The sequence below is a fragment of the Ischnura elegans genome, chromosome 2 (assembly GCF_921293095.1).
Source record: "Ischnura elegans chromosome 2, ioIscEleg1.1, whole genome shotgun sequence".
Taxonomy (NCBI): domain Eukaryota; kingdom Metazoa; phylum Arthropoda; class Insecta; order Odonata; family Coenagrionidae; genus Ischnura; species Ischnura elegans.
This window is the reverse complement of record NC_060247.1, coordinates 35,667,249-35,690,073: the sequence shown is the minus strand read 5'-3', so window position 1 is coordinate 35,690,073 and position 22,825 is coordinate 35,667,249. Positions and strand designations below refer to the sequence as shown.

Below are 22,825 nucleotides of genomic sequence, written 5' to 3'. Positions count from 1 at the left end.
TTTCGCAAAGATTGCATTGCTTAAGCGAATCCTGGCTGGATATTATCTGACCCTGCTTATCCTAGGGCTTATAAGGAATAAATAAGTGGACCATGGAGGAGATGGATTGTCATCCATAGAAGAAAATGACTATTTCTGTGTAGCGAAAAATTACGCTGAAGTACGAAGATGGTGAGCATTGAACTAATATGTTTTTTATTTTTCTCATCTGTATTTTTCAATGGATTTGGGAGATCCACTATCATCAAGCTTAAATTAACTTAAACATAAAAACACCAATAACAGCATAATTTAAAAGCGCATACTTATTATTTATGATTTAGTACTGTGATATGTATTAGAGTCTATAATAACTTATGTTTAACTAATATACTTTTTATATTTAGTGAAGATAAAAGTTTATTCTATTTAACAATTTTTCATTGGTCAACTTTAACCTCGATGCATTATTTGTAAAATACCCATGTTAACATCTAATTGCGATTATATTTTTCTATTCTACAGGTACCGCCAACTTCACCCTAAGGAGCATAAGGATGTAAGCCTATTTATGGAGTTAACAGTATAATTATTATTAATTTCTCGCTCACTACGGCTTGGAGGATATAACATAACCGCATCTCATCCCTTGACGAGCACTCCCCCTTTGCTGACCTTTTCCGTCTCTTGGCGCAGCATCCGCTCATCAGCGCGGACCTATTAATGGAGCTCTCACGCCTGGAGTCGGCGCGGACAGGGGGAAACAAACAAAAACAATAGAGAGAGCTGATGCGGAAACTCTGGGTGACCTACCAAAGCAAAACTTCCACCCTTCCTCCCTCCCCCACATCTACATGGTCCTGCACGCACTATATATCGTCCTATGACGGCAGACAAACAATAAGGGATCAACATCTTCCACCGATGACTGATAGCGCGGCGGGAGATTCGCGGCAAAAGCTATTTCGCACGTGCCATCCCTAATCGCGCTCGCTGCGGATGTTTTCCACTTCTTTTTCTCTTCTTATCCTTCCCCTCTCTCTCTCTCTTTCCGGAAGATGAGGATGCAAGTAGCTGACCGAGGGATAAAAAGGGGGATATGATGGACTGACGAGACCGTCTCGCCAGCGAACTCAGCGGTTCCGCTGTTATTTATTTTGGCCGGCGCGTATCGCTCTCCCGGGAATGTCGAATTGTCGGCGATTGCGATATGCGCTATCTGAGACTTGAAATAAAAATGCTCGAGTGTGTGAGTGAGCTTAAAACTAGCGAGGGGTTTTTAGGACATTGGATGACAGGTTTTCAAGTTGGCTCATAGACGGACGGCGTTAAAAAAAAAGAGATCGTATTTCAATGTAGATTAAATATTTCAAATAATATTATTGAACTTTGGACAAGAATTCGGAACAAAATATCTCTACGATGGGAAAGATAAGACCAAATTTTGGAAAAGGGAGAAAAGTGCATCAATTTTCTCGTTTGATATAATTTTGAATCAAACCATTCTATCTATTCGTAATTCTGGTCGGCGTAAATGAAAAAAATCATCTAAGCCCAAAGGAAAACGTTATGAGGTTTTGACCTTGAAACATAAATGGATTAATTGAGGCAATTGATGTCACAGATGTTAAGCTGTCCTAAAAAAAGACATCATATAAAAAAGTAATAATATCCAAATGGGGACCGCAATATATTTATAATTAAGTATAAAAATAAAAATAATGACCATTGGAAAAGCTTCAAATGTGGAAAAGCCTACTCCACTACTATCTCCAAGTTTTTACTTAACAAATTTCATTTTCAATTATCATCTCTTTCCTTCATCTTTTTTTTTTCTTTTTTGATAGACAGAAAACGACTTCGGAGATTAATGTTTTTAATAATGCTGCCATTATCACTACACTGTGTTTAAAGATAATAACTATTAACTACAGAAAAAATTACGATTAAATAATTTAAAATTATTGGCTTTAGTGTATACATTATATAATTATGAAAAGATGAAGTTTTAAATCATTTACAAAACCGGGTATCTGTCAATCGTTCTTCATATATTGATTCACTGCTTAATGAATGATGATACTATTTTTCATTTCATTCGGGAATTCAATGGAATGGATATTTCGTTGACACATAATATTGGAAACCTTCGTGGTGATTGAAATTCCTCGGTTGTCAACATCATTAAAAACTTGCCACGAAAAAAATGCACTGGCGCCAATAAATGAACCACGAATACTTGTTCGTACGCGTCAATAAAGAGACTTACATAAAAGAGATCGTGGTGGAAGATTACCTGAAACGAATCATACACCTAGCCAAAATTTGAGTACATCATTTCCAAGCAAGGGTAAAAGGCTTCCCGAGGCATTAGGTCATCAGCAGGGAGTTGGAACTTTTTCAAAACGTTGATAGAAAAGCAGCCTCATACAATTAATATTCTTATATTCATAGGATGGGAATCCAAAAATAAGTAAACTGAGGCCCTCGATATCTACCTTTCCAAAACTGGTTCTTTCAGTTTTCTGATGTTCTCCTTACGAGTTTCCTTGATCTACCACAAGTAACTACTTGTTCAGCCTCGGGGGACGTGTCCATAAATTTTTCCCTACATTATATTGTGACGTAATGAAATAACCGATCTACCGGGTCCTCCTCTGATGCTCCCCAGCTCCCTTACTGCTCCTATTCTTCGGTACATCCCTCCTATCCCACTCAATCCGCAACTCAACTTTCTACACAATAACTTAAACTCGACTTTTGACTGCCCTGAACTCCTCTCTCTGTTGAATTTTAGAATACCAACTCGTTCCACCCGCTCGCTCTCTCTACTCCATCTGCCTATTCCCAGAATCTCCCTGACCAAGCGCTCACCTTTATATCGCCTCTCCTCCCTTCTAAATTCGCTCCCTCCTTCCATAGATCCTTTTTAACCGTCTTGCAAAAAATTCACTGCACAAGCTCTGTCCCATATCTCTGCCAAGTGAATGTTATATTTTCGATACTGGTTAATTCTTTGCTTGTTTTTATTTTGTTATTGTATTGTGTCTAATTCATGCCATTGTTGAAAATTTCACTGTAAATTGGCGTCACGGCTGTATGTGAAAATGACTTAAATAAATAGTCGGCCTCATTTTTAGCCTCCAGCAACACTAGTGCGTAAATGGCAGATAAAATTTAAAACTGGCCAATGGGTTGATGAGTCTGAAAATAGAGATTTATACAAGAAGGGATCCGATATGTTCGAGGATATTTGCGTTACAAGCAGTGCCCTCCAATAGTGACGTGCAGCGACTGCGTAAGAGTACTTAACCAACCGTCGTCTCTGTATACATCCTCATTAAGCACCCTCGTGGAGATTCCCTCCTGAAAGGGGCTCGTTCCTTTGCTGTAACCACTCCACCCCATAACGTTAGATATCCTGGATTCTCCCCCGCGCTTCTAAACTCCGCCGATTCCTTCCTAACCGCATCCCTGCAACTCCTTCCCTTCCCCAGCCACCGACCAACATCTTTCCCTTGACTTTCCGTCTACTTTTTCCTCCGCCCACGCCTGGGTGGTCCGCAGTGTTTATGACCGCTGCAGAGAGGACATCTGGTGGCTCTCCTCAGTATGGGTGAGGAAAGAAAGGGCAAGGGAGGAGAAGAGAATAGAGCTGGACACGTTTCTGCAGCGACTGGTGAGGGGGGGGAGGGAGGATGAGCTGGGAAGGTGGAGGGTGGGGGGACACTACGCGAGCCGAAGGGTTGTGTAAGAGAAACTGAAGTACCTACTAATCAAACAAATGAGCCACGGCTGACGTTTGCAAAATGCCTACAATTGGCGTCACTTACTTATTGTCAGATCCAAAATCGCAATTCACTAAGAAAATTCGGTACATGAAAGGGGATGATATTTGTAATTTATGGCTTCTTGAAACATTTGTCAAAAGATCAAGTCAAACAAAAAAGCATCTACATTCAGCCATTCCCTCAGTTTTACGTTAAAAAAAACAAATTCATGAGTTGGTGACGGCATTAGAATTTCGGCTCATTAACCCGTTCAGGGTGAAAGAATCATTTAATGAAGGATTATTAACGACACATTAAGAATGGCTCACAAGAGTATTAACAACACTGAACCAAACGTTGACCCACTCCTAAGGATTCGGTAAGGTCATAATCTTATTTACGATAGTATCAAGGTCACCGATCATTCGCCGCAAATAGCTGGAGAAGAAGGCGACGAATAGCAAGACGGAACAAATACTGTCCTTAATAATTCTCGAATATCGATAATAGGTTTCCGGGTTAATTCCGCGTCAACTCATTTTTGGCGGACGACAGTTTCGGGTGTGCTCCAGCTCCCGTCTTCGGGTCCAAAATATATACGAAAATATTTCTCGAATATTATTACGATGGAAAAGAAAAAAATGGTGAAGGAGCCCGTAGGATTACGACCAATGCATGGTCCTATAACCCTAGTGCCATCTCCCCCACTTCCTTCCGGAGACAGGAATCTTTTCTCCAAAATTCCAAAATAATTAACCATTCCCAAGCACTGTAAATCCCACATCAACATAAAACTTCCTAGTATCTGAATCAACACGTAGGCTATCATGGGCTGGAAGGCAGAGGAAGAATTGCCGGAGTGATTACGGAGATAAAACAAGGAACGATAATGAAACACATGAACTATGGCTATGCGTATAGTAGATTACTAACAACGCTACCCCGGGGAAAGTGATTTTTTGCATTTACATTAAATACCGTAACAAAAGAGTTTACGGAGGTGAGGCAATAGATGAAAACATTCATGAAATATAAAGCAATAAAGCATACGCAAAAAGACTCTGTAACCCAGAGAGTTTACACACAGATGGCTTCAAATAATTTCAATGGTAATGATGGTAACAGATTTGCAAAGTTGATTTTCACGATATGTCTACGACTGTCAATAAATAAAATGTGAACCGAAGTCAAGTTAGCTTGTATATTTTGTTCGAAAAAATATATCTATGAAATAATATAATCAATCACTGAAACCGAGCATCAGAAAATTACGTCTTCGCTTAATTCTTTACAAACTACACCTCAGAGATTTATCACATGAAATTTCCATTAATTCGGATAATTCTCCTGTGAAAAGGGAACCTTTGTACCAATTTTGAAATATATTAATGAGAACGATAACAGTTAATTTTCAATTAAAGGCAGTTAAAATGGAAAAGGACATTAACCGGTTTCAACAAATTTTGTAGTTAGGGTATCATACAGCCCTTTCCAATTTTTATGCAAGCCTTATTAATTTATGGGCCTTACTGCTTACTTAATTTAAAGCTCTAAGTGCTATGCATCAAATTAAGACAGCTTCAATCTTTTTTTGCCGCCAAATAAACTAAAGATTTTGAGGAGACCATAAGGGGAAACAGTACGTCGCTAGAGACAAACAAAAAGAAGAATTTCTGCAAATGAAACATTTTATGATCTTTGATAGCCATTGAAACCGAGTCTGGTGGGAACAATAGTCTACACTTTTTCGTCCTAAGAGATTTAAGGGAATTCGTGCGTTTCCTTCTATTCAAGGAGGGAGTGCGGTGTAAAGCAAGAGACCGTTTGGCCCACAGGGATTTATATTTGGGCGGACCCCTCCCATTTATTTCGTCTGCCACGAGAAGGCTGGTCTGAATTGACCGTGGAGGAGTGGACGAGATATACACAAGCCGAGAGCCCCAAGCCGAACACGCCGAAAGATCCTCAGGAAGCCATTCTCTTTAATGATGATGATGTAGTTTACACAACGGAGCATCTTTGTCTTGATGGGGAATGTGGGATCTTATTTATAGCCACGGCATTTAAGGGGCAGAAAGAATGAAGGGTTATTATCATCGAGGGGTTTTGCGGGCGTCAGACCTCGCGGCGATCCCGAGAGCATACTTTTATTTTTACGGCCGACTACAGAAGTGGCCTGGAGAGTTGGATTGTTCGGTCAATCCTGAGCATAACGCACAGCCAGTACCATGTTCTGCTCTGCTCAAGCAAGTATTGAGATAATTTTACCTAAATTATTAAATTTTCTTTCAACAAATCAAAACTTACTCAGTTACATAAAACGCAATGAATTTCAAAGTATTCAAGCTAAGATTTTCGTGGCACTAATGCATCCGTTTTCTTTAAGACTTGAATTAATTTAAACACGGCAAGTTATCACCGAAATAGGCATAACTGAGAAATTTATTAATTCAACCCTTGCCTCACTACTAGCAAGAGGTAAACCAAACTTCGATAAAAATAATTTATGTTATACTGGAAGCCACGGTCGAACGAATCTTAATTCTCTTCTACTAGAAATTATGGAAAAAATCTACGTTAATCACATAATTTGCGTTTTTCCAAGAGAATGGTACACAAACATGTCTCCGAATTTATAAGCGTTGGCTTACGCCAAAATAATGAAATTAAGTAACAGAAAAAAATGAACAGTCCTCCAGGTTTTATAAGAAAGAAATAATGGTTACACCAAAAATATGACATGATGCATTTAACACGATCCTAAAAAAGGTACCTCTTACTACTTGCGAGTGATGAATTTAATAATTTTATCCCATTCATGATATGAAGTTTTGTTCACACATAACAAACTCCCAAGCTTCAGCTTTCTTCAATTTACTTTAAAAACAAACAAACACGAAAATTAAAAGAATGTAAATTCAAGATATCTGTAGAACAATATCATTGGTATCACGTAATTTTTACCTCACTGAACTGCATCGAATCCAAACCACCAAATGCCCAATGTGCACCGAATACTTCAACCCGATAAAATCCTCCCACATATTTGATGTCCGTAGACTTGAGGTTAAATGTTCAACGTGTTTATTCATGGCGCATAACGACCGTGAGGCCCCTTATTTCTAATGCTGCGGTTCATGAGAGGCAAAGGATCAGGAGACAGCCTTCTGGTAGCATTAAACTAGGAAGCAGTGGAACTAACCATTACTAATTCTGATGTAGTCAAGTGCAGAAATACAAATACACCTTCCAAATAAAATAATAGATCGACTACTCTGTAGGATAAACCTCATGAAACTTCTTCCACATTAACATTTGAGCGTTTAAGCCCTCATGGTGAGGCCATTTTTCCGTTCCACAGTTAGCAGAGGGACATAGATTTTTAAGCGTCACTCAAGACCCTCAATGGCCGAAAAAATGAGTGAAAAAGGAGCAGGAGCTGTGAGTCCTCCACGGAGCATCCACCAGCATTAAGTGCTCACCACTAATGATTCAAGTGGCGCTCTGCCACTGCTCCTTTCTGGCCCACTGGTCAAGAGATAAGGAGCGTGGAGGAGAGAGAGAGAGAAAGTGTGTGTGTGTGTGTGTGTGTGTGTGTGTGTGAGAGGGAGAAAAAGGAATGGGAGAGAAGAAAGCACTTGTTAAATCACTCACTAAGCCGAGCCCCTCCCGTGCAATCTCCGCCGCAGTGTCCGGTCCGCCTAACCAAAAACCTTCCGTCTCCTAATTCAAGTGCGCTCGGGCACACAACTCCCACTTTTCCCCCTCTACAAACCGAGCCTCGTCCGGGAAATGAGTGGATGCGACGGGGAGTAAGAGGTAGAAGGGCGAAACGGAAAGGATGGCTTCGGAAGAGTAAGAAAAACAACGATCAAATTCAAAAACCAAATTTCCTCATCCAACAGCTTGCATGATCGCCGTTTTTCTCCCTGAAAATATCTATTGAGTATATCTATGACTCGTTGACACCGAAAACTAGTGCGACCCGCGGAGCCGAGGCCGTGTCATAATAGGACGGTTAAATACTTATCCTTGCTACCTTGGCTCTTAGGGGATGAGGTTGCCAAAGGGGAGCAATAGAAAAACTCGTCGGGAGTTGCGAGTATCAGCCTTTATTGGTAATTGAACTTCTGTATTTACATGTGTCACGGGGTACACTTGAAGCTGGATTGCACGGTGATGAGAGACTCTGGGGTTACCTTATCCCCTAAGAGTCGATGGTAGCAAGGGTAAGTATTCATTCACCATATTATGACAGCTGAGTCTACTGAAAATAAGATCAAGAATTTTAGATTTGCTAAAGATTTTCTCCGTGCTAGGATTCATATTTAACCCTCATTCTTATTTCGCATTTATTTACTAATGAGACTCAAATTACCGTCAGTGACCAATTTGCGTCGCGCAGCACGTCGCAAAAAATACCCCGGGACACCACCAACGAATGAAGATGGGGAAGGGCGAAATGGAATGATGAATTACTTTTAAATTATATGAATACACGAGAAAAAAACGAAGTTCAAATCGAAAAAACGTGGAAGAAAACAACGATGCGAGGAGGGCGAATATCAGTGTGAGTGCGAGGAGGGTACCGTAAATTGGAAGAGTTGCATAGGATTTCCTCGCAGAATCAAAGCTTCCTCTTCCTGGTGTGAAATTTGCAGCCAAAATCCCTTCGTCCATTGACTTCCTCACAACTGCTCCTTAACCTCGGACAGTGAAAGTACTTAACATGATCATTACGCCTTAAGGGAAGAAATGTTGGAGATGAATTTCCTAAGTAGCGAAGCTGAAAATAATTGATATAAATGGAATAAAATACGCCAAGCAACTGTAAGAAAATATTAAGAACATATTTAGGTCAAAGACGGCGTGTCATAGCCTTCCATAGCAATGCATAGTGTACTGCTACCATTCTCTAATACCATTCAAGCGAACCTTCTCCAACTTGCCGCCTTCGCCATATTACCAACCTCATAAGTTCAGAAGGACTAAATTGGTGTAGAGGCTATAACATCTCAGGCCATGATATCATATATTTGGGGGAACTGAAAGGGCATAGCCGGATAAAGAGGGTGAAAAGTCCCCCCTCCCGGATTTTTCCCGTTCTTGGGGTATGCAATTTGAGATCAAATAGGACAAACCTTCCCACATTTCCAGCCCGCTAGAGGCCCACCAGGGCCGGCTAGATCGAAAATACGATTTTCACTCTTTTTTTAATATCTCGGTCAAGAAGGCATATTTTTTTTAATGCGGTTTGCGGCATTTGAAACCTTATTTAACGGAGCAGATTTCTAATTGCTTTCTAGAACTTAGAGCGAGACAAGAAGATATGGCGTTGATTTGAAAATTTCTAACGCATGTTTTTACAAAATATGTTTGAGAGGGCCAAAAAGAACAAACATTTTCTGGAGGTGTTTTTAATACCTTTCGGCTGGCGCATTGAAAAAATAATTTTTAGGAGGTGGAACATCGCGAAAAATGCGATTAAAAATATGCCATTTTTGCCAATTGGCTCTATGCTCTGGCCCTCCATAACACCCCTTTTTATTTATTATAGTATTCTAGCGATTAAGGTGCCCACACAGGGACAGAATTCTTCAGGGACAGAAACTGTTCACCAGATTTTTTTATTTGTATGCCAACTGGAAAAAAGTTGAAACCCATTATTTTTTTCATTTCAGCACACAGCTAGCATTAACTTATTATTTAATCCCAATGGTTTAGCAATTTCAATGAATGATTCAATGAATGGTTTAGTAATTTCAATGAATTTATATCTGATGAAGACATTGAAAAAGTTCAATAAATTCTCATGGTGCGTTTATTACGGTAAAATCAAACCAATTCTAACGTTTGAAAGGAGAGACGAAAGGGGTTGGAGGCCGGGATATTCTTTTCAGCATACTCGGGCGTTTTCAAGGGCAGAGTAGCCATTTTCGGCACCAGTATCCATACAATTCTGTCCCTGTGTGGGCACCTTAATCGCTAGAATACTATAATAAATAAAAAGGGGTGTTATGGAGGGCCAGAGCATAGAGCCAATTGGAAAAAATGGCATATTTTTAATCGCATTTTTCGCGATGTTCCACCTCCTAAAAATTATTTTTTCAATGCGCCAGCCGAAAGGTATTAAAAACACCTCCAGAAAACGTTTGTTCTTTTTGGCCCTCTCAAACATATTTTATAAAAACATGCGTTAGAAATTTTCAAATCAACGCCATATCTTCTTGTCTCGCTCTAAGTTCTAGAAAGCAATTAGAAATCTGCTCCGTTAAATAAGGTTTCAAATGCCGCAAACCGCATTAAAAAATATATGCCTTCTTGACCGAGATATTAAAAAAAGAGTGAAAATCGTATTTTCGATCTAGCCGGCCCTGGTGGGCCTCTAGCGGGCTGGAAATGTGGGAAGGTTTGTCCTATTTGATCCCAAATTGCATACCCCAAGTACGGGAAAAATCCGGGAGGGGGGACTTTTCACCCTCTTTATCCGGCAATGCCCTTTTTAATACGGAGTTCTTCACGCGAATAGAGACAAATTAAAGGAAAAGCATTCCCCCGGACCATGACTTGCAACACACTCTGTCTTCAGCCTCCCTCTTCATACCATTCTAAGAGATGCATCCTATATTCATCGGCATTACTTTAACGATTGAAGTTCTCGTTCGTCTTCTCTGCATTTGACAATGAATTTTCCCCAATATCAGATTCATACTTTCACTATACGCGAGGTCAATGCTTGTACAGTCCAAAGATAGCGGTTTTTCGATTTCATGTAATTAATATATTCAGGGGGACCTCTTGGCATATAATAGGGCATGCCTCTTGAGCCCGGTGGAACAATCACAAAAAAATAGGGATCCTGATAAATGATAATATATATGTATACATATTGGCAAGGGGTAAGAGTAGCAAGTCCCATTCCTAAATGGTTTTTTCTTGCGGCAATTTCTGTGAGATTTTAAGCTTTAGAGCGGTGTGATTTAAATGCGTGCTAAAATCCCGGCACTCCGTCGGGTGCAGTGTGAAATGCACCTCGGGGTGAGCATGCGATAAGTATAGCGTGGACTAATTCATGCGTGAAACGTGTGCACAGGCCCGCGGAGTGCGGTGGCGTTTAAGGCGGGCGCGATTCGGGAGGATTCATAAACGACCGTTATTTTTTGTTAATAAAGTGTTTTTGTTTTTCAATCGGTCTGTCTCACTACCTTTTAAGGAAAGCAAACAGACTCGAGAGATAAGGGAATAATGGCAGTGATCACCTGCGTGCCCGCCCAGGTTGACCTCGCTGGGCTACCGATTGTTACCTTGTTACATGTCGTGTCTCAATCACGAGAATCATGGCCCTATCGATAGAATTATGGGACAATTACGAGAAAAGGTCACAGCGGGTCCTGGGGACATGGAATTGATTGTGGTATGCCAGCGTCTGACTCTACTTTGCTATAGTTTTGCTAAGGAGAACCACTGCAGCGGGGAGGCAGGAATTAATTGTGACTTGCCACTGTTTGCCTATCGTTTTGTGGGGAGGCTATTCTTGGTCCGTTTTTGCACTTTTTTCCCGCAACTTTACGCCTTGACGAGCTACAGCGCTGGGATCAAGACTAAAATGTGCGTGCAGAGATTCTGCGTCGAACCAGAGAGGAGAATTCGTCGGTCGAACGTGCTGAACCCCATCCCTGTAGCACCACCTATGAAAAAATTGTATAAACCTGTATAAAATTTGTATACATTCTTACACAATTGTCATGACAATGTATAAGAACGTATACAAATATATAATTTTTGATGGGGGAATTGGCAGTGGCGGATACATACAGGGCGCGCAGCGGGCGCGGGACCGCCTTCATAGCCGAAAATTGCAGAATCACAATAGTAACTTTTTTATATCAAAAGATGGCATTGTCTTGTACATGTGTATAATCACTGTTAACAAAACTTTCTTAAACTTTGCATGTAACTTGATTATATTTCATTACGATAAAAGTGTAGGTAGCTCAAAATATCTTTTGCGCCCGCCCCTTGAGTGTTTTCTGTATCCGTTACTGGCACTTGGTACGACTGAGATAGACCCTGAAGTTTGACTGCGCAAAATACAGACTGACATGCTACAAACTTAATATACATAGAAGTGGAAGTGGGTAAGTTATTACCTCGGGTGCGGAGGTAGCGGTGGTCTCCAAGAAGGTGCCGTGGGTTCATCCGCGTGGGGAGGCTCTATATCAAGTATGTCCCGTGCTCGCGGGACAACGCCGCATTTTTATACCTTGGGCGCATTTGCCCTCAGGTATCATGGGCTCCTATTGACTGGCATTTTGCCCGGCATTATGACGGAGGATTACACCACTCGCCACGCTGCTCTACCGACTCCCTCAGAGCAGTGGCGCCCACTCCATGGGACCTGAGGGGCCCGAGCGCCCTCAATAATTCGTTACGGGTGTGAGGAAAAAATTTGTCAGGCTTGCCGATTTTCCCCGGAGTGCCCAGATATCGGGATTCGAGTTATCAGGGTTCTAATGTTGATCATATGACTATTCTAAAATGCTTGAAAAACTTAAAACTCACTACTTATAAAATTTCCTGGTGCAAGATCCCCGGTTTGGGCCCCCCCAATAGTTTTTGTAAGTCGGCATCCCTGCCTCAGAGTGAGGGATGGCTCAAGCTTGTGTCTCATTGAGTGACCTGCAATCTAGCGTTACCGATAACCGAGATTACTAGGAGCATTACACTATTTTTATTGGAACATTATTGTTCATTTTAAGTACAATTACAGTTCCTGGGACATGATTACAAGGCAATTTTACACAAGTAATTGTTACTCACGACCAAAACAATGTGTTCTTTATAACCTTAAGTCGATAGTAAAATTTTCAGGGTTTCACGGAAAGAATTGTAACATTACATGCGTTTATTATCAGGTCGACACCACAGCCACATTCATCCTAAGGCAAAAACATTCCATCATACCTTCAAATCAATTTTTTTCCAATATTATGACACATTTATACAGCAGATAGTCACACTAAAAAGTACGAGTAATTAACTCCTTCATTTTCTGTGCCTTTAAGACGGATGTGATTAACTATTCACCGTGGGAAGGTGCAGTTTCAGTGCAAAGCAGATCCATAAAAAAAGAAGTCGTACATTGAAGTTCTCAACCAGCATCGCAGGAAGTGACATCATAACTACCTCTTGGTGACGCACGAGCTCGAGTGTGACTTGGTGTGATTAATGTGCGTAAGAAATGGGAACTTTCGAATGGTCTAGTTGAACAAGAGGCCAACCTCATGGAGGAGATTGCCCAGCTTCAAGACTGATTTAGCGCACACGTAAAGATCCTAATGGCTTTCAGCATAATTTTACGTGCGTCTGCTTGTTTTCAAAATTTTCGAAAAAAGTTTTTTTCCCAGGATTCCGACAACGAATCTACTTTTTTCTCAAAGAAAAGCATCTCACTCAACAGATAGTTCAATAAAAATCTAGTTTCATTAACATAATAATACAAAAATAGCGACATGAGATCACGCTAAAAGACCATTCAGCTGGTATAACCGTCAATATAACCATAAATGAGCAAGATATAAGAGGCTTGATCCCGTCATCATTGATAAAAGCATTAAAGGAAAAAAAACAGAAATTTAATTAGTACATTTAACCATTTATTCCCCAATTTATCTTGTATAAAACCTACCTTCAATGTCTCCCTCTTTCATGTTTCTATGAATGAGTCGAGTGAAAAATGAAGAGTTAATTGTCACCGAAAGTGAAAGATTAATTGCAATTATTATTACAGTATTCCGCTGATTAAGGTAGGTTTCCATGGAGTACATACAAGGCAACGTGGGTACCTCCCCTTCCTTCCAGCCAATTCACAATAAGGCCTACTCAGTTTAATTTAATCAAAAAATCCAATTCTTTTCCTACCTCTCCCTCGTTTACCAAACATTCTACCTTCTTATACTGTTTTCAACATTCCCTCCCCGCTAAGTACCTGCCCCATCCATACCTTCTGTCTCCCCCGTATCTCATCGAAAGGGTGCCCCTCCTAAGCCACCATGTCCAGCACAAAATTGACGAGCCAAAAATAATTTTTCAAGTGATGATTAGGTTAAAATACACCAAAAGTAAATAATTTTTTGGGCTGACGAAAGTGAAAAACAGTACTATGCACCGGCCAAAAACGGTCGCATATTTATTTACCAATTCCCACACAATGTATAGCACTGAACGCTAGTTAAGAGTAAAACATTCGGTCAGCCATAAAACTGACAGATCTTCCATTCGGACAGAGTTAAAACAGAGCAGATTTTAAAAGCAGGAAAGAATCCTATTTTCTGAATTGGGCCACACAATGGCTATAGTTTTAAGCCTCGAGAGACCGAATCCTTGGGCGAGAAGATGAGTATTTCCCGTTTTTATAAACTCCTTCCCTTAAAAACCACTCCATTAAATACTCCCACTCCCCTTTCCTCTCTCTCTCTCTCGGGCCATTCGGAGCAAGAGTTGTTTATCCCTCGAGCTGTGCCCACTCTTTGCTTCTCCTCATGCACGCGCGCACATCCTCTCAGCTTCCTCCCGTCCTAAACATCTTCCTCCACATTTACGAGTTCACTTTTGAAGCCTCCTCCTTTTATCCCTTATATCCTATACTTGTAAGCTACACTTCTGCGAAACATCGCGTTCTTATTACCCTTTGCTCAACCGACATTAGCCAGAACTTACTTATCTACTGCTTTCAACTATTTCTCGGCAATAGCTTACTAGAGAAAAATAGGGTTTTAGGTCATGAAAATCGATGACTACGAAATTACTCCATTAACTAGGTTAAGGAGTACTATCTCCCATGCAAATAGGGTCTACTAATGCGACGAAGGTAATAAATAATTATTAATAAATGCTTTAAAGTGAAGATATTTGTGCTATAAGTTTTGATAAAAAGGAAATTATTACCACAATAAGGCGAATACTTAAGCTGGCCTCATATCATTTTGAAATGATTCTGAAGAGTCAAAAATCAAAATATTACTCATCGAAGTGCTCTTTCCATTTACACACCAATCAAGCCTAAAAATATGGAACAATTGGTGGCTGTGGCATAAGTTAAATATTGCACGCATGAAAAAAGGAGAAAATTTTCACATGAACAGCTTAATGGTCCATTCAATGCGGAGGAATTGATGACAGTCAAGGAAAAAAAGATAATTTAGTCAATATTCAAACTCTTTTTCTCCTATTTGGAAAACTTCAGGGTAGTGACATTATCATGGGCACTCTGGTGAAATAACCTGAGGTGACATCAGATTCCATTAAAAAATGGAGACAAGGTCACTGAGAGCCCTTTGTTTTTTTTTTCAAATCTTTACAGTGCCTCAAGAATATACATCTTACCTAACCGCAATCCACATGGTAGGTTTCCATTTCTATGGTCGAAAAAAATTTGGGATCTAAGATAGAGAGAAGCAAGAAAAGAGCTGCCGAACACATTTCTCAATATCTGGGAGAAAACAAGCAAAAGAGCCAAGCAGCTTTCACTCAAAAAGCATTATCAATTGTGATATGTTAATAAATAATAATATGAAATGAATAGTGATAACAAATAATGTCCCAATGGCATAAAAATGATTACCAATTCATAGTGTGATCAATCCAAAAGAAAATCATACATTTAAATAGAACTTACCACCAAGAAAAAAATATCTAAAATAGCTCACTTAAGAGTGTCCAAACAACAAACATGCATGTACCAAACAAAAAGAAAAAGTAAAAATCCCTCTTCACATGCATGGATTCAATAGCTGGCAAAGCTTCTTTAATTATTTTTCAAAACGCCAGTTTTAGAAGTTCGTAATAAATGCAGTGGCTATATAATATCCTGAACAGCATTTTCCAAACTTGCTTTTATTAATACTGAAATACAACAATGGATTTGTGTTTTTCTAGTGGAAAAAAATTAAAATCTATGTTTAAGCTTTACCTCATAAAAACATGACATCAACTTCAGGATCCTTGTTTCCTTGGAGAACATACGAGCTCTGGATCTTCTTTTGGAACTCCCTTGGCATCTCAGCATTGCTTGCTCAGACAAATCAGTCACCTACAAATGAGAAGCAGTTTATTTCATTCACATGTTTACTTCTATTCTAAGTCTAATAGCGTAAAATTCATACTTTACCCATGAAATAGAGTACATTTGAATATGCTTCACAGATAAGTATTGAATGCACTTTATCAAAATGTAGACATCATATTATGTACTTATGTATTATGAAAAAATTTTGCCATTATGATTTTTCCACATGACTAAAAGCAATAGCTTCTCAACCTGAATATTTAATCTCTAGAACTATGTATTGCATTCAAAAAAAGAGACACAAACCCTAAAAGGTTTGTAGTGCTAACTGCCTAATACTAAGCTAATAATAATATAACTATGCTGCCTGAGAGTGACAACACATCATATTCAAAGAATCCTATTAAAAAGTACTTTCTTTCATATTTCTTGAGTAATAATATTTTATTTTCCTGTAGACCTATAGAAGACCTAATTTATGATTATATAGATTAAAATGCATGAGGATTTAAAAAGTTATCTCATTCATAGAAGAATATTATTGAATAAAAAAATTGTGCTCAAAGTAGAAGACTGGTGTGATGTATTGAAAGGTGTAATACTAAAAGCACACTACACCAGCTACAAGCTACTGGTACATCAAGGGTTCCCACATATGAACCTTAAGTTTATGAGAAGGCTCATAATGCTGTACTTGAGGGAGGTTGCAAAAATATAAAACTAGTGTCGTAAATGACTTAAAATATCATAAAAATGGATGAAAAATAGCATCTCCTATCAAAAGCAGCCCACAGAAAAATGCATAAATACTTTGGGAGAGAGAGAGAGGAGGATGACCAACCAAATCTGCAGAAAAATAATTGCTTACATTACTACAAAGAAAAAAGAGCTACACATGTAGTTTTATTATTCAATCAATAAATTCCAGTACTATTTCCAATACAAAAAAAGAATCTATGTAATATTCTTAGCAATAAATATTTGAAATTATAATAACCCACATTTAATTAATTAGATTACATTCACAGGCTATTAGTAGGAATTCGGATACCCCAGAGGAAAAGCTGTTTGTAGATACCAACACCATTTATAAATGGCAGAGCTGGAGGATAAATTCATTACATAAACCATAAATTAAGAGATGATAGTGATTAAATTAAATAGCAAATTTCATTGCTATTCCAGTCATTTCATTTGGTAGCCAATAAAAATAATTTAGGCCACATATATGAATACGACTAATGCAATGCTTCATATTTTGGCATAGGCATATAATAGTGTCATTGTAGACTGAGCCTTTTCATGACTGCAAAGAAATAACATTATAAGTGTTTTATAAATAAGTTGATGTCTTAATGGTAGGATTGAGTTTACTAAATAAGTAAAGTAAGGCTTTTTTTATGACCTCACAATAACCATGATGATCATTTTTTGTGCAACTAACAATGATTTAACAGAGGTTGTTATGTATGTTCTGCTGTCTGCTAATATTGTGTGTCAGTTGTTTGTGACCGTGGCGCCGTTTGCGTGGCGTGGTAGGAACTGGGGGACTTCAACAGCCTCTCGGATTGCAGCCATGGTCGAGTACGGACGTGTATTGTGCACTAGTGTATCATTCGCTTACTAAATAAAAGCGTGTTGTTAATTCAACCGGAGTTCTTATTACATATCAAGAATGGCGACGAGGATGGGATTCAAGACTAATCCACGAAATTTTGGACTGCAACCGAGTGCAATTGAGGACTTCTACATTTTTACCCCACGTGGTGCGTAAGTCTTGCCAGATAAGCGAGAAAGTTCTAAGGAGGTATGCTGTTTATTTTTTAACTGATTTTTAATTAATATATACTGCCTGTTTGGCGATATTCCTGCCGGAAAATACATTTGAGATAAATCTTATGTTGGCGCTAATAAGTTAACCACGTGTTTCATAAATTCTTACCACGGACTGTCTGTCTACGAACTTTAAACAAAATTGCTCATATTATTGCGTATTTGTGTATAAAAAGTGTTTTAGCAGTGATTATTGTTGTGATTTTATTGCCTGTTTGTGCTAAACCTTGTATTGACGAACTCTTGGCCACGTGGTGTGAACTGTATACCGTGAAGTAATCGCCTAAGTGTTTAAAGTGAAAAATATTTGTGTGTGCGGGCTGATAGTTCCATGATTTACTTGAATTAATTATTAAAGTGTGTTTAAAATCATTTCCTGGCCACGATGTCGGAGGATTCGGTAAATGGTTCTCCGGCGTTGGGTGCCGTGGGAGGCATGCACCTGGGTATGGTTCCTCAATTTTCAGGCAATCCTTCAGATTTTGAGGACTTTAAGGAACAATTGCAATTTTATTTTGAGGCCAACCAAATCATGTTGTCCACGCAAAAAAGAGCCGTTTTCCTGTCGTGCACAGGCTCTCACACTTATGCCTTTGTTAAGAAACTTTGTGCCCCGGAAAAACCGTCTGCGAAATCTTTTGAAGAAATACTAGGGCTGTTATCACGGCATTTCATTCCAACTACGTGTGTGTGGGTGGAACGGGAAAAGTTCGATTTGAGAATGCAGAATCCGGGTGAACCGTTCAAGGACTTTGTTGCCGACTTGCGACAATTGGCTGACAATTGCAAATTTGCAGACCTCGATCAAGCACTCTTACGTCAAGTCCTTAGAGGTATGAAAAACCTCTCGCTTAAAGAGCAGTTATTCTCTTTGAACTTCGAGGATCTCACGCTTAAAATCGCTGTAGACAGAGCCATGGCTGCAGAACAGGCTAAAGTTCACGTGTCGCAGCTACAGGCGCAACAAAGTGCAAGTCGTGCGCAATATCAGAACGTGTTAGTGGTTAATAACAGAGATTCCCCAGATGCAAGTGTTTTCCGCACAGACAGATCCCACAACCCTCAGGCTCCATGGTCTACCCATCAACCCTCAAACAGGCGTCAGCATGAAGTTGGGCGTACGACCTGTTACCGCTGTGGCGCCGAGACGCCGCACAGAGACTGCCCTGCGAGGAATGCTACCTGCCACTACTGCCACAAGGTTGGGCATCTGGCCAAGATGTGCTTTGCCAAGCGTCGCCGGGCCCAGAACCAGGGAGCACCGCAGCCGTCCCAGAGCACCAACAGAGAGCATCGCCGTGCCACCCCAGCCGCAGCCCATGCGATCATCGAGCCGCCCCTGGTTTCAGACGACCAAATTCATGGAGGTAAACTTAATTCTTTGTTATTTTTCACCCCTTCCTTGGGAGCACCACCTCCAATACAAATAACAGTAAACATTGAAGGAGTGCCTTTGCTTATGGAGGTGGATAGCGGTGCAGGCCACACCATTATTGGGAGTCAAGTATTTCAATCAAAGTTTAGTTCTTTAAAATTGAAACCCTGTGCCATTAATTTAACGACGTGGTCGAATGAAAAACTAAATGTGTTGGGACAAACCCAAGTGAAAGCAGAATTTCGAGGTTTTGTGGCTGAACTGACTCTATTAGTTGCTGCTGGCCCGGGGCCTTCCTTACTGGGTCGCTCCTGGTTTCATGCGTTGAACATTGGTGTGGATGGAGTGCATTTGTGCTCATCAAGTGTTCCCCTGCCCCCTGAAATATTAGATTTCAGTCATGTGTTTGCCCCTGGGTTGGGAAAATATAGTGGCCCTCCAACGCACATTCATCTAAAGGACGGTGCCTCCCCAGTGTTCCGTAAGGCTCGCCCAGTTCCCTATGCCCTATTGAACAGAGTGTCTTCGGAAATTGATCGGCTTGTGCATGAAGGTATTTTGGTGCCTGTCAAAGTGTCTGAGTGGGCCACACCTACAGTAAATGTGGAGAAAAGGGATGGGACTATCCGCATATGTGGGGATTACTCCTCCACTGTTAACCCAAACTGTTTGAGGGATGTTTACCCCCTTCCCACAATTGACGAAGTGCTTGGGAAATTAGCGGGAGGGAAATACTTTGCCAGGCTGGACATGTCCCTTGCCTTCCTACAACTGCCAGTCGATGCTGAGACTGCCAAGGTATTGACGCTAAACACCCACAAGGGTCTTTTTCAGGTGACCAGGCTTAGTCAGGGTCTCAGTGCAGCCCCTGGAATTTTTCAACGGACTATGGAGTCGCTCCTTGTGGGATTGGAGGGGACATTAGTTTATCTGGATGACATCCTCATTCAGGCTCCCACTAAGTCGGGTCTATGGCAGAGAGTGAGGGCAGTGCTTCGCAAGCTGAGTGATGCAGGATTACATCTTCGGTTGGACAAGTGCCTATTTGCGGTTCCCAAAATTGAGTTTGTTGGCTACCAACTGAGTGCGGAGGGAATACATCCCACGGACAAGAAAGTAAGTGCTATTTTATCCGCACCTAAACCTGAAAATGTTGACAGCTTGCGAGTTTACTTGGGGTTAGTGAATTACTATGACCGATTTTTCCCAAATAAAGCTTCCCAGTTTCATGTACTGTATGACCTTTTAAAGCAAGGTGCTAAGTGGGAGTGGGGAAGTGAGCATGAAAAGTGTTTATCTTATGTAAAAGATGTGGTGACAAAAGCGGCACTAATTCATTTTAACCCTGATCTCCCCATTGTGCTTGCTGGGGATGCATCTCCCCATGGTATTGGGGCAGTGATAAGCCACGTTATGCCGGATGGCACAGAGAGGCCCATTGCTTTTGGCTCTCGCACATTAAAGCCCGCTGAGAGAAACTATTCCCAAGTGGACAAAGAGGCTTTGGCTATTATATTTGGTGTGACTAAATTTTATATGTATCTATGGGGTAGAAGATTCACCGTATACAGTGACAGCAAGCCAGTGGTGGGAATTTTCAACCCTCAAAGGAAGCAGTTGCCAGATATTATGTCCCCACGAGTGCTCCGCTGGTGTCTTTTCTTGGCAAATTTTGATTGCAATGTCTTGTATAGACCTGGCTCCCACAATGGGAATGCAGATTTTCTCAGCAGGTTGCCCCTGGAGGAGGAAGGAGAGGATTTATCTCCTGACCCAGCAGGTGTCCTTTTCCTTGAGGAATCTGCTGCACAGCATTCCCCACTGTCAGCTGGTGCCATCGCAGAAGCCACGAGGAAGGATCCCGTGGTGTCGAAGGTCCTGTGCGGAGTCCTACATGGATAGGATTTCTCTGAAAATTCTCCGGAGGTGCAGCGGTACCTGAGGGGTCCTCCTGGATCCTTGTCGATGATGAAGGGTTGTCTGTTAAGAGGCAACAGAGTGATAATCCCTCCGATTTATCGCTCTCAAGTGTTAGCCATGCTACACCAGGTGCACCAAGGTATCGTACGCACAAAAGGGCTGGCCAGGAGTTATGTATGGTGGCCTGGGATCGATGAGGACATTGAATCCTTAATTAAATCTTGCCCTCAATGTTCTTCAGTGCAAAACAATCCCCCTAAGGTACCCACCATTCCATGGAGCATACCTACAAAGCCATGGTCTAGGGTTCATGTAGATTTTGCTGGCCCAATAGTGGGTCATACGTTCTTGATTCTTGTGGATGCAATGTCCAAATGGGTGGAGGTAGCTTCCACTCGGGGTTCCCTGTCATCTAAAACCACAATAGCAAATTTGCGCAGCTTGTTTGCCACTCATGGCTTACCAGATGAAATTGTCACGGATAATGGACCTGCTTTCAGGTCTGAGGAGATGTCTGATTTTGTTCATAAGAATGGCATTTCGCATTATAAAACTCCCCCTTATAACCCTGCCTCTAATGGGTTGGCCGAAAGGATGGTGCAGACTGTCAAAAGATTGCTGCTTAAATTGCCCGCCCATGAATGGGAAAAGGAATTAGCTAACATCCTCCTCACGTTAAGAACCACTCCTAATTCCACAGGGTCAGCTCCCTCAGAGCTGTTGATGGGGAGAAGGTTGAAAACTGTTTTGGATAACCTACATCCAGCTCATGTAAATTTGAATGAGCAAAAGAGGAACTCCATCTTGCTGGGGAGAAGGGATGCGTCTGCAAATTACTTCACTGTTGGGGACACAGTTTTTTACAGGAATTATGGACGGGGAGGGCCATGGTTGAAGGGTGTTATTTCTGAAGTTGAGGGTCCTCATAATTTTAAAATTATATCAAACTCTGGTCATGTTGAGCGCAGGAATGTCAACCAACTCCGTCGCAGATGGATTGGTAATAAAAATCCCAATATTATTGTAAATACTAATCCTTGTTCTGATTTTCCCAAGGTTCATGCTGCAACTGAGGACTATCCTCATTCGCCTGAAAACACCACCTGGCTGGGTTGGCCTGATGAGTGGGTGGCCATACAAAATCCTCCGCCCGAAGGGTCTCCACCCTGTGATAACCCTGGAGCAAGACCAGCTACAGAGCCAAATTCATCTCGGCCTCGGCGGACAGTCAAACCTCCATCTCACCTAGATGACTTTGTACTCACCTAGATGACTTTGACCTAAAAGACTTTGTTTTTGAGATGTGATTACTATCAGATGTTGTGTCTCTGCTTTGTTTAATGTGTGTACATTTTATGCTATTGTATTGTAAAAATAGGGGGGGGGAGAGTTGTTATGTATGTTCTGCTGTCTGCTAATATTGTGTGTCAGTTGTTTGTGACCGTGGCGCCACTTGCGTGGCGTGGTAGGAACTGGGGGACTTCAACAGCCTCTCGGATTGCAGCCATGGTCGAGTACGGACGTGTATTGTGCACTAGTGTATCATTCGCTTACTAAATAAAAGCGTGTTGTTAATTCAACCGGAGTTCTTATTACATATCAGAGGTAAATAGGTTCCACCAGTGCACCCAATTCCATTCGTAACCTGGAATTCATCCAAACATTAGAAGTTCCATCCTTAACACTGATTGAGAGGATAAATATCTCAGGAAGTAGAATTTGCCTACGTACGGAAGAATTTCTGATTATAATTTTGCTCTGTAGCACTTCCACTTACTTATGTACTCCTCCATTAATGTATCCACTATATTCTCCTCAGTTGTTGAAAATTTTTGGGAGCTTCTCATCAAATTCAGGATTGAACAGGCCATTGATCCAGGG

General features: G+C 40.8%; 2 protein-coding genes across 2 annotated transcripts; both read left to right on the top strand.

The window, feature by feature from the left end:
* Window positions 1-18,034: 18,034 nt before the first annotated feature.
* Window positions 18,035-20,926, top strand: LOC124174208. The gene has a single exon (XM_046553304.1). It carries the CDS (start codon window positions 18,035-18,037, stop codon window positions 20,924-20,926), a length of 2,892 nt encoding a protein of 963 aa, XP_046409260.1.
* Window positions 20,927-21,061: 135 nt separating this feature from the next.
* On the top strand, window positions 21,062-22,213 carry LOC124174206 (uncharacterized protein K02A2.6-like). Its single transcript, XM_046553303.1, has one exon. It carries the CDS (start codon window positions 21,062-21,064, stop codon window positions 22,211-22,213), a length of 1,152 nt encoding a protein of 383 aa, XP_046409259.1.
* Window positions 22,214-22,825: the final 612 nt, after the last annotated feature.

Excerpts from the sequence above, each read along its gene's own strand:
- LOC124174208 (XM_046553304.1), top strand. The coding sequence starts at position 18,035 with ATGTCGGAGGATTCGGTAAATGGTTCTCCGGCGTTGGGTGCCGTGGGA.
- LOC124174206 (XM_046553303.1), top strand. The coding sequence starts at position 21,062 with ATGCTACACCAGGTGCACCAAGGTATCGTACGCACAAAAGGGCTGGCC.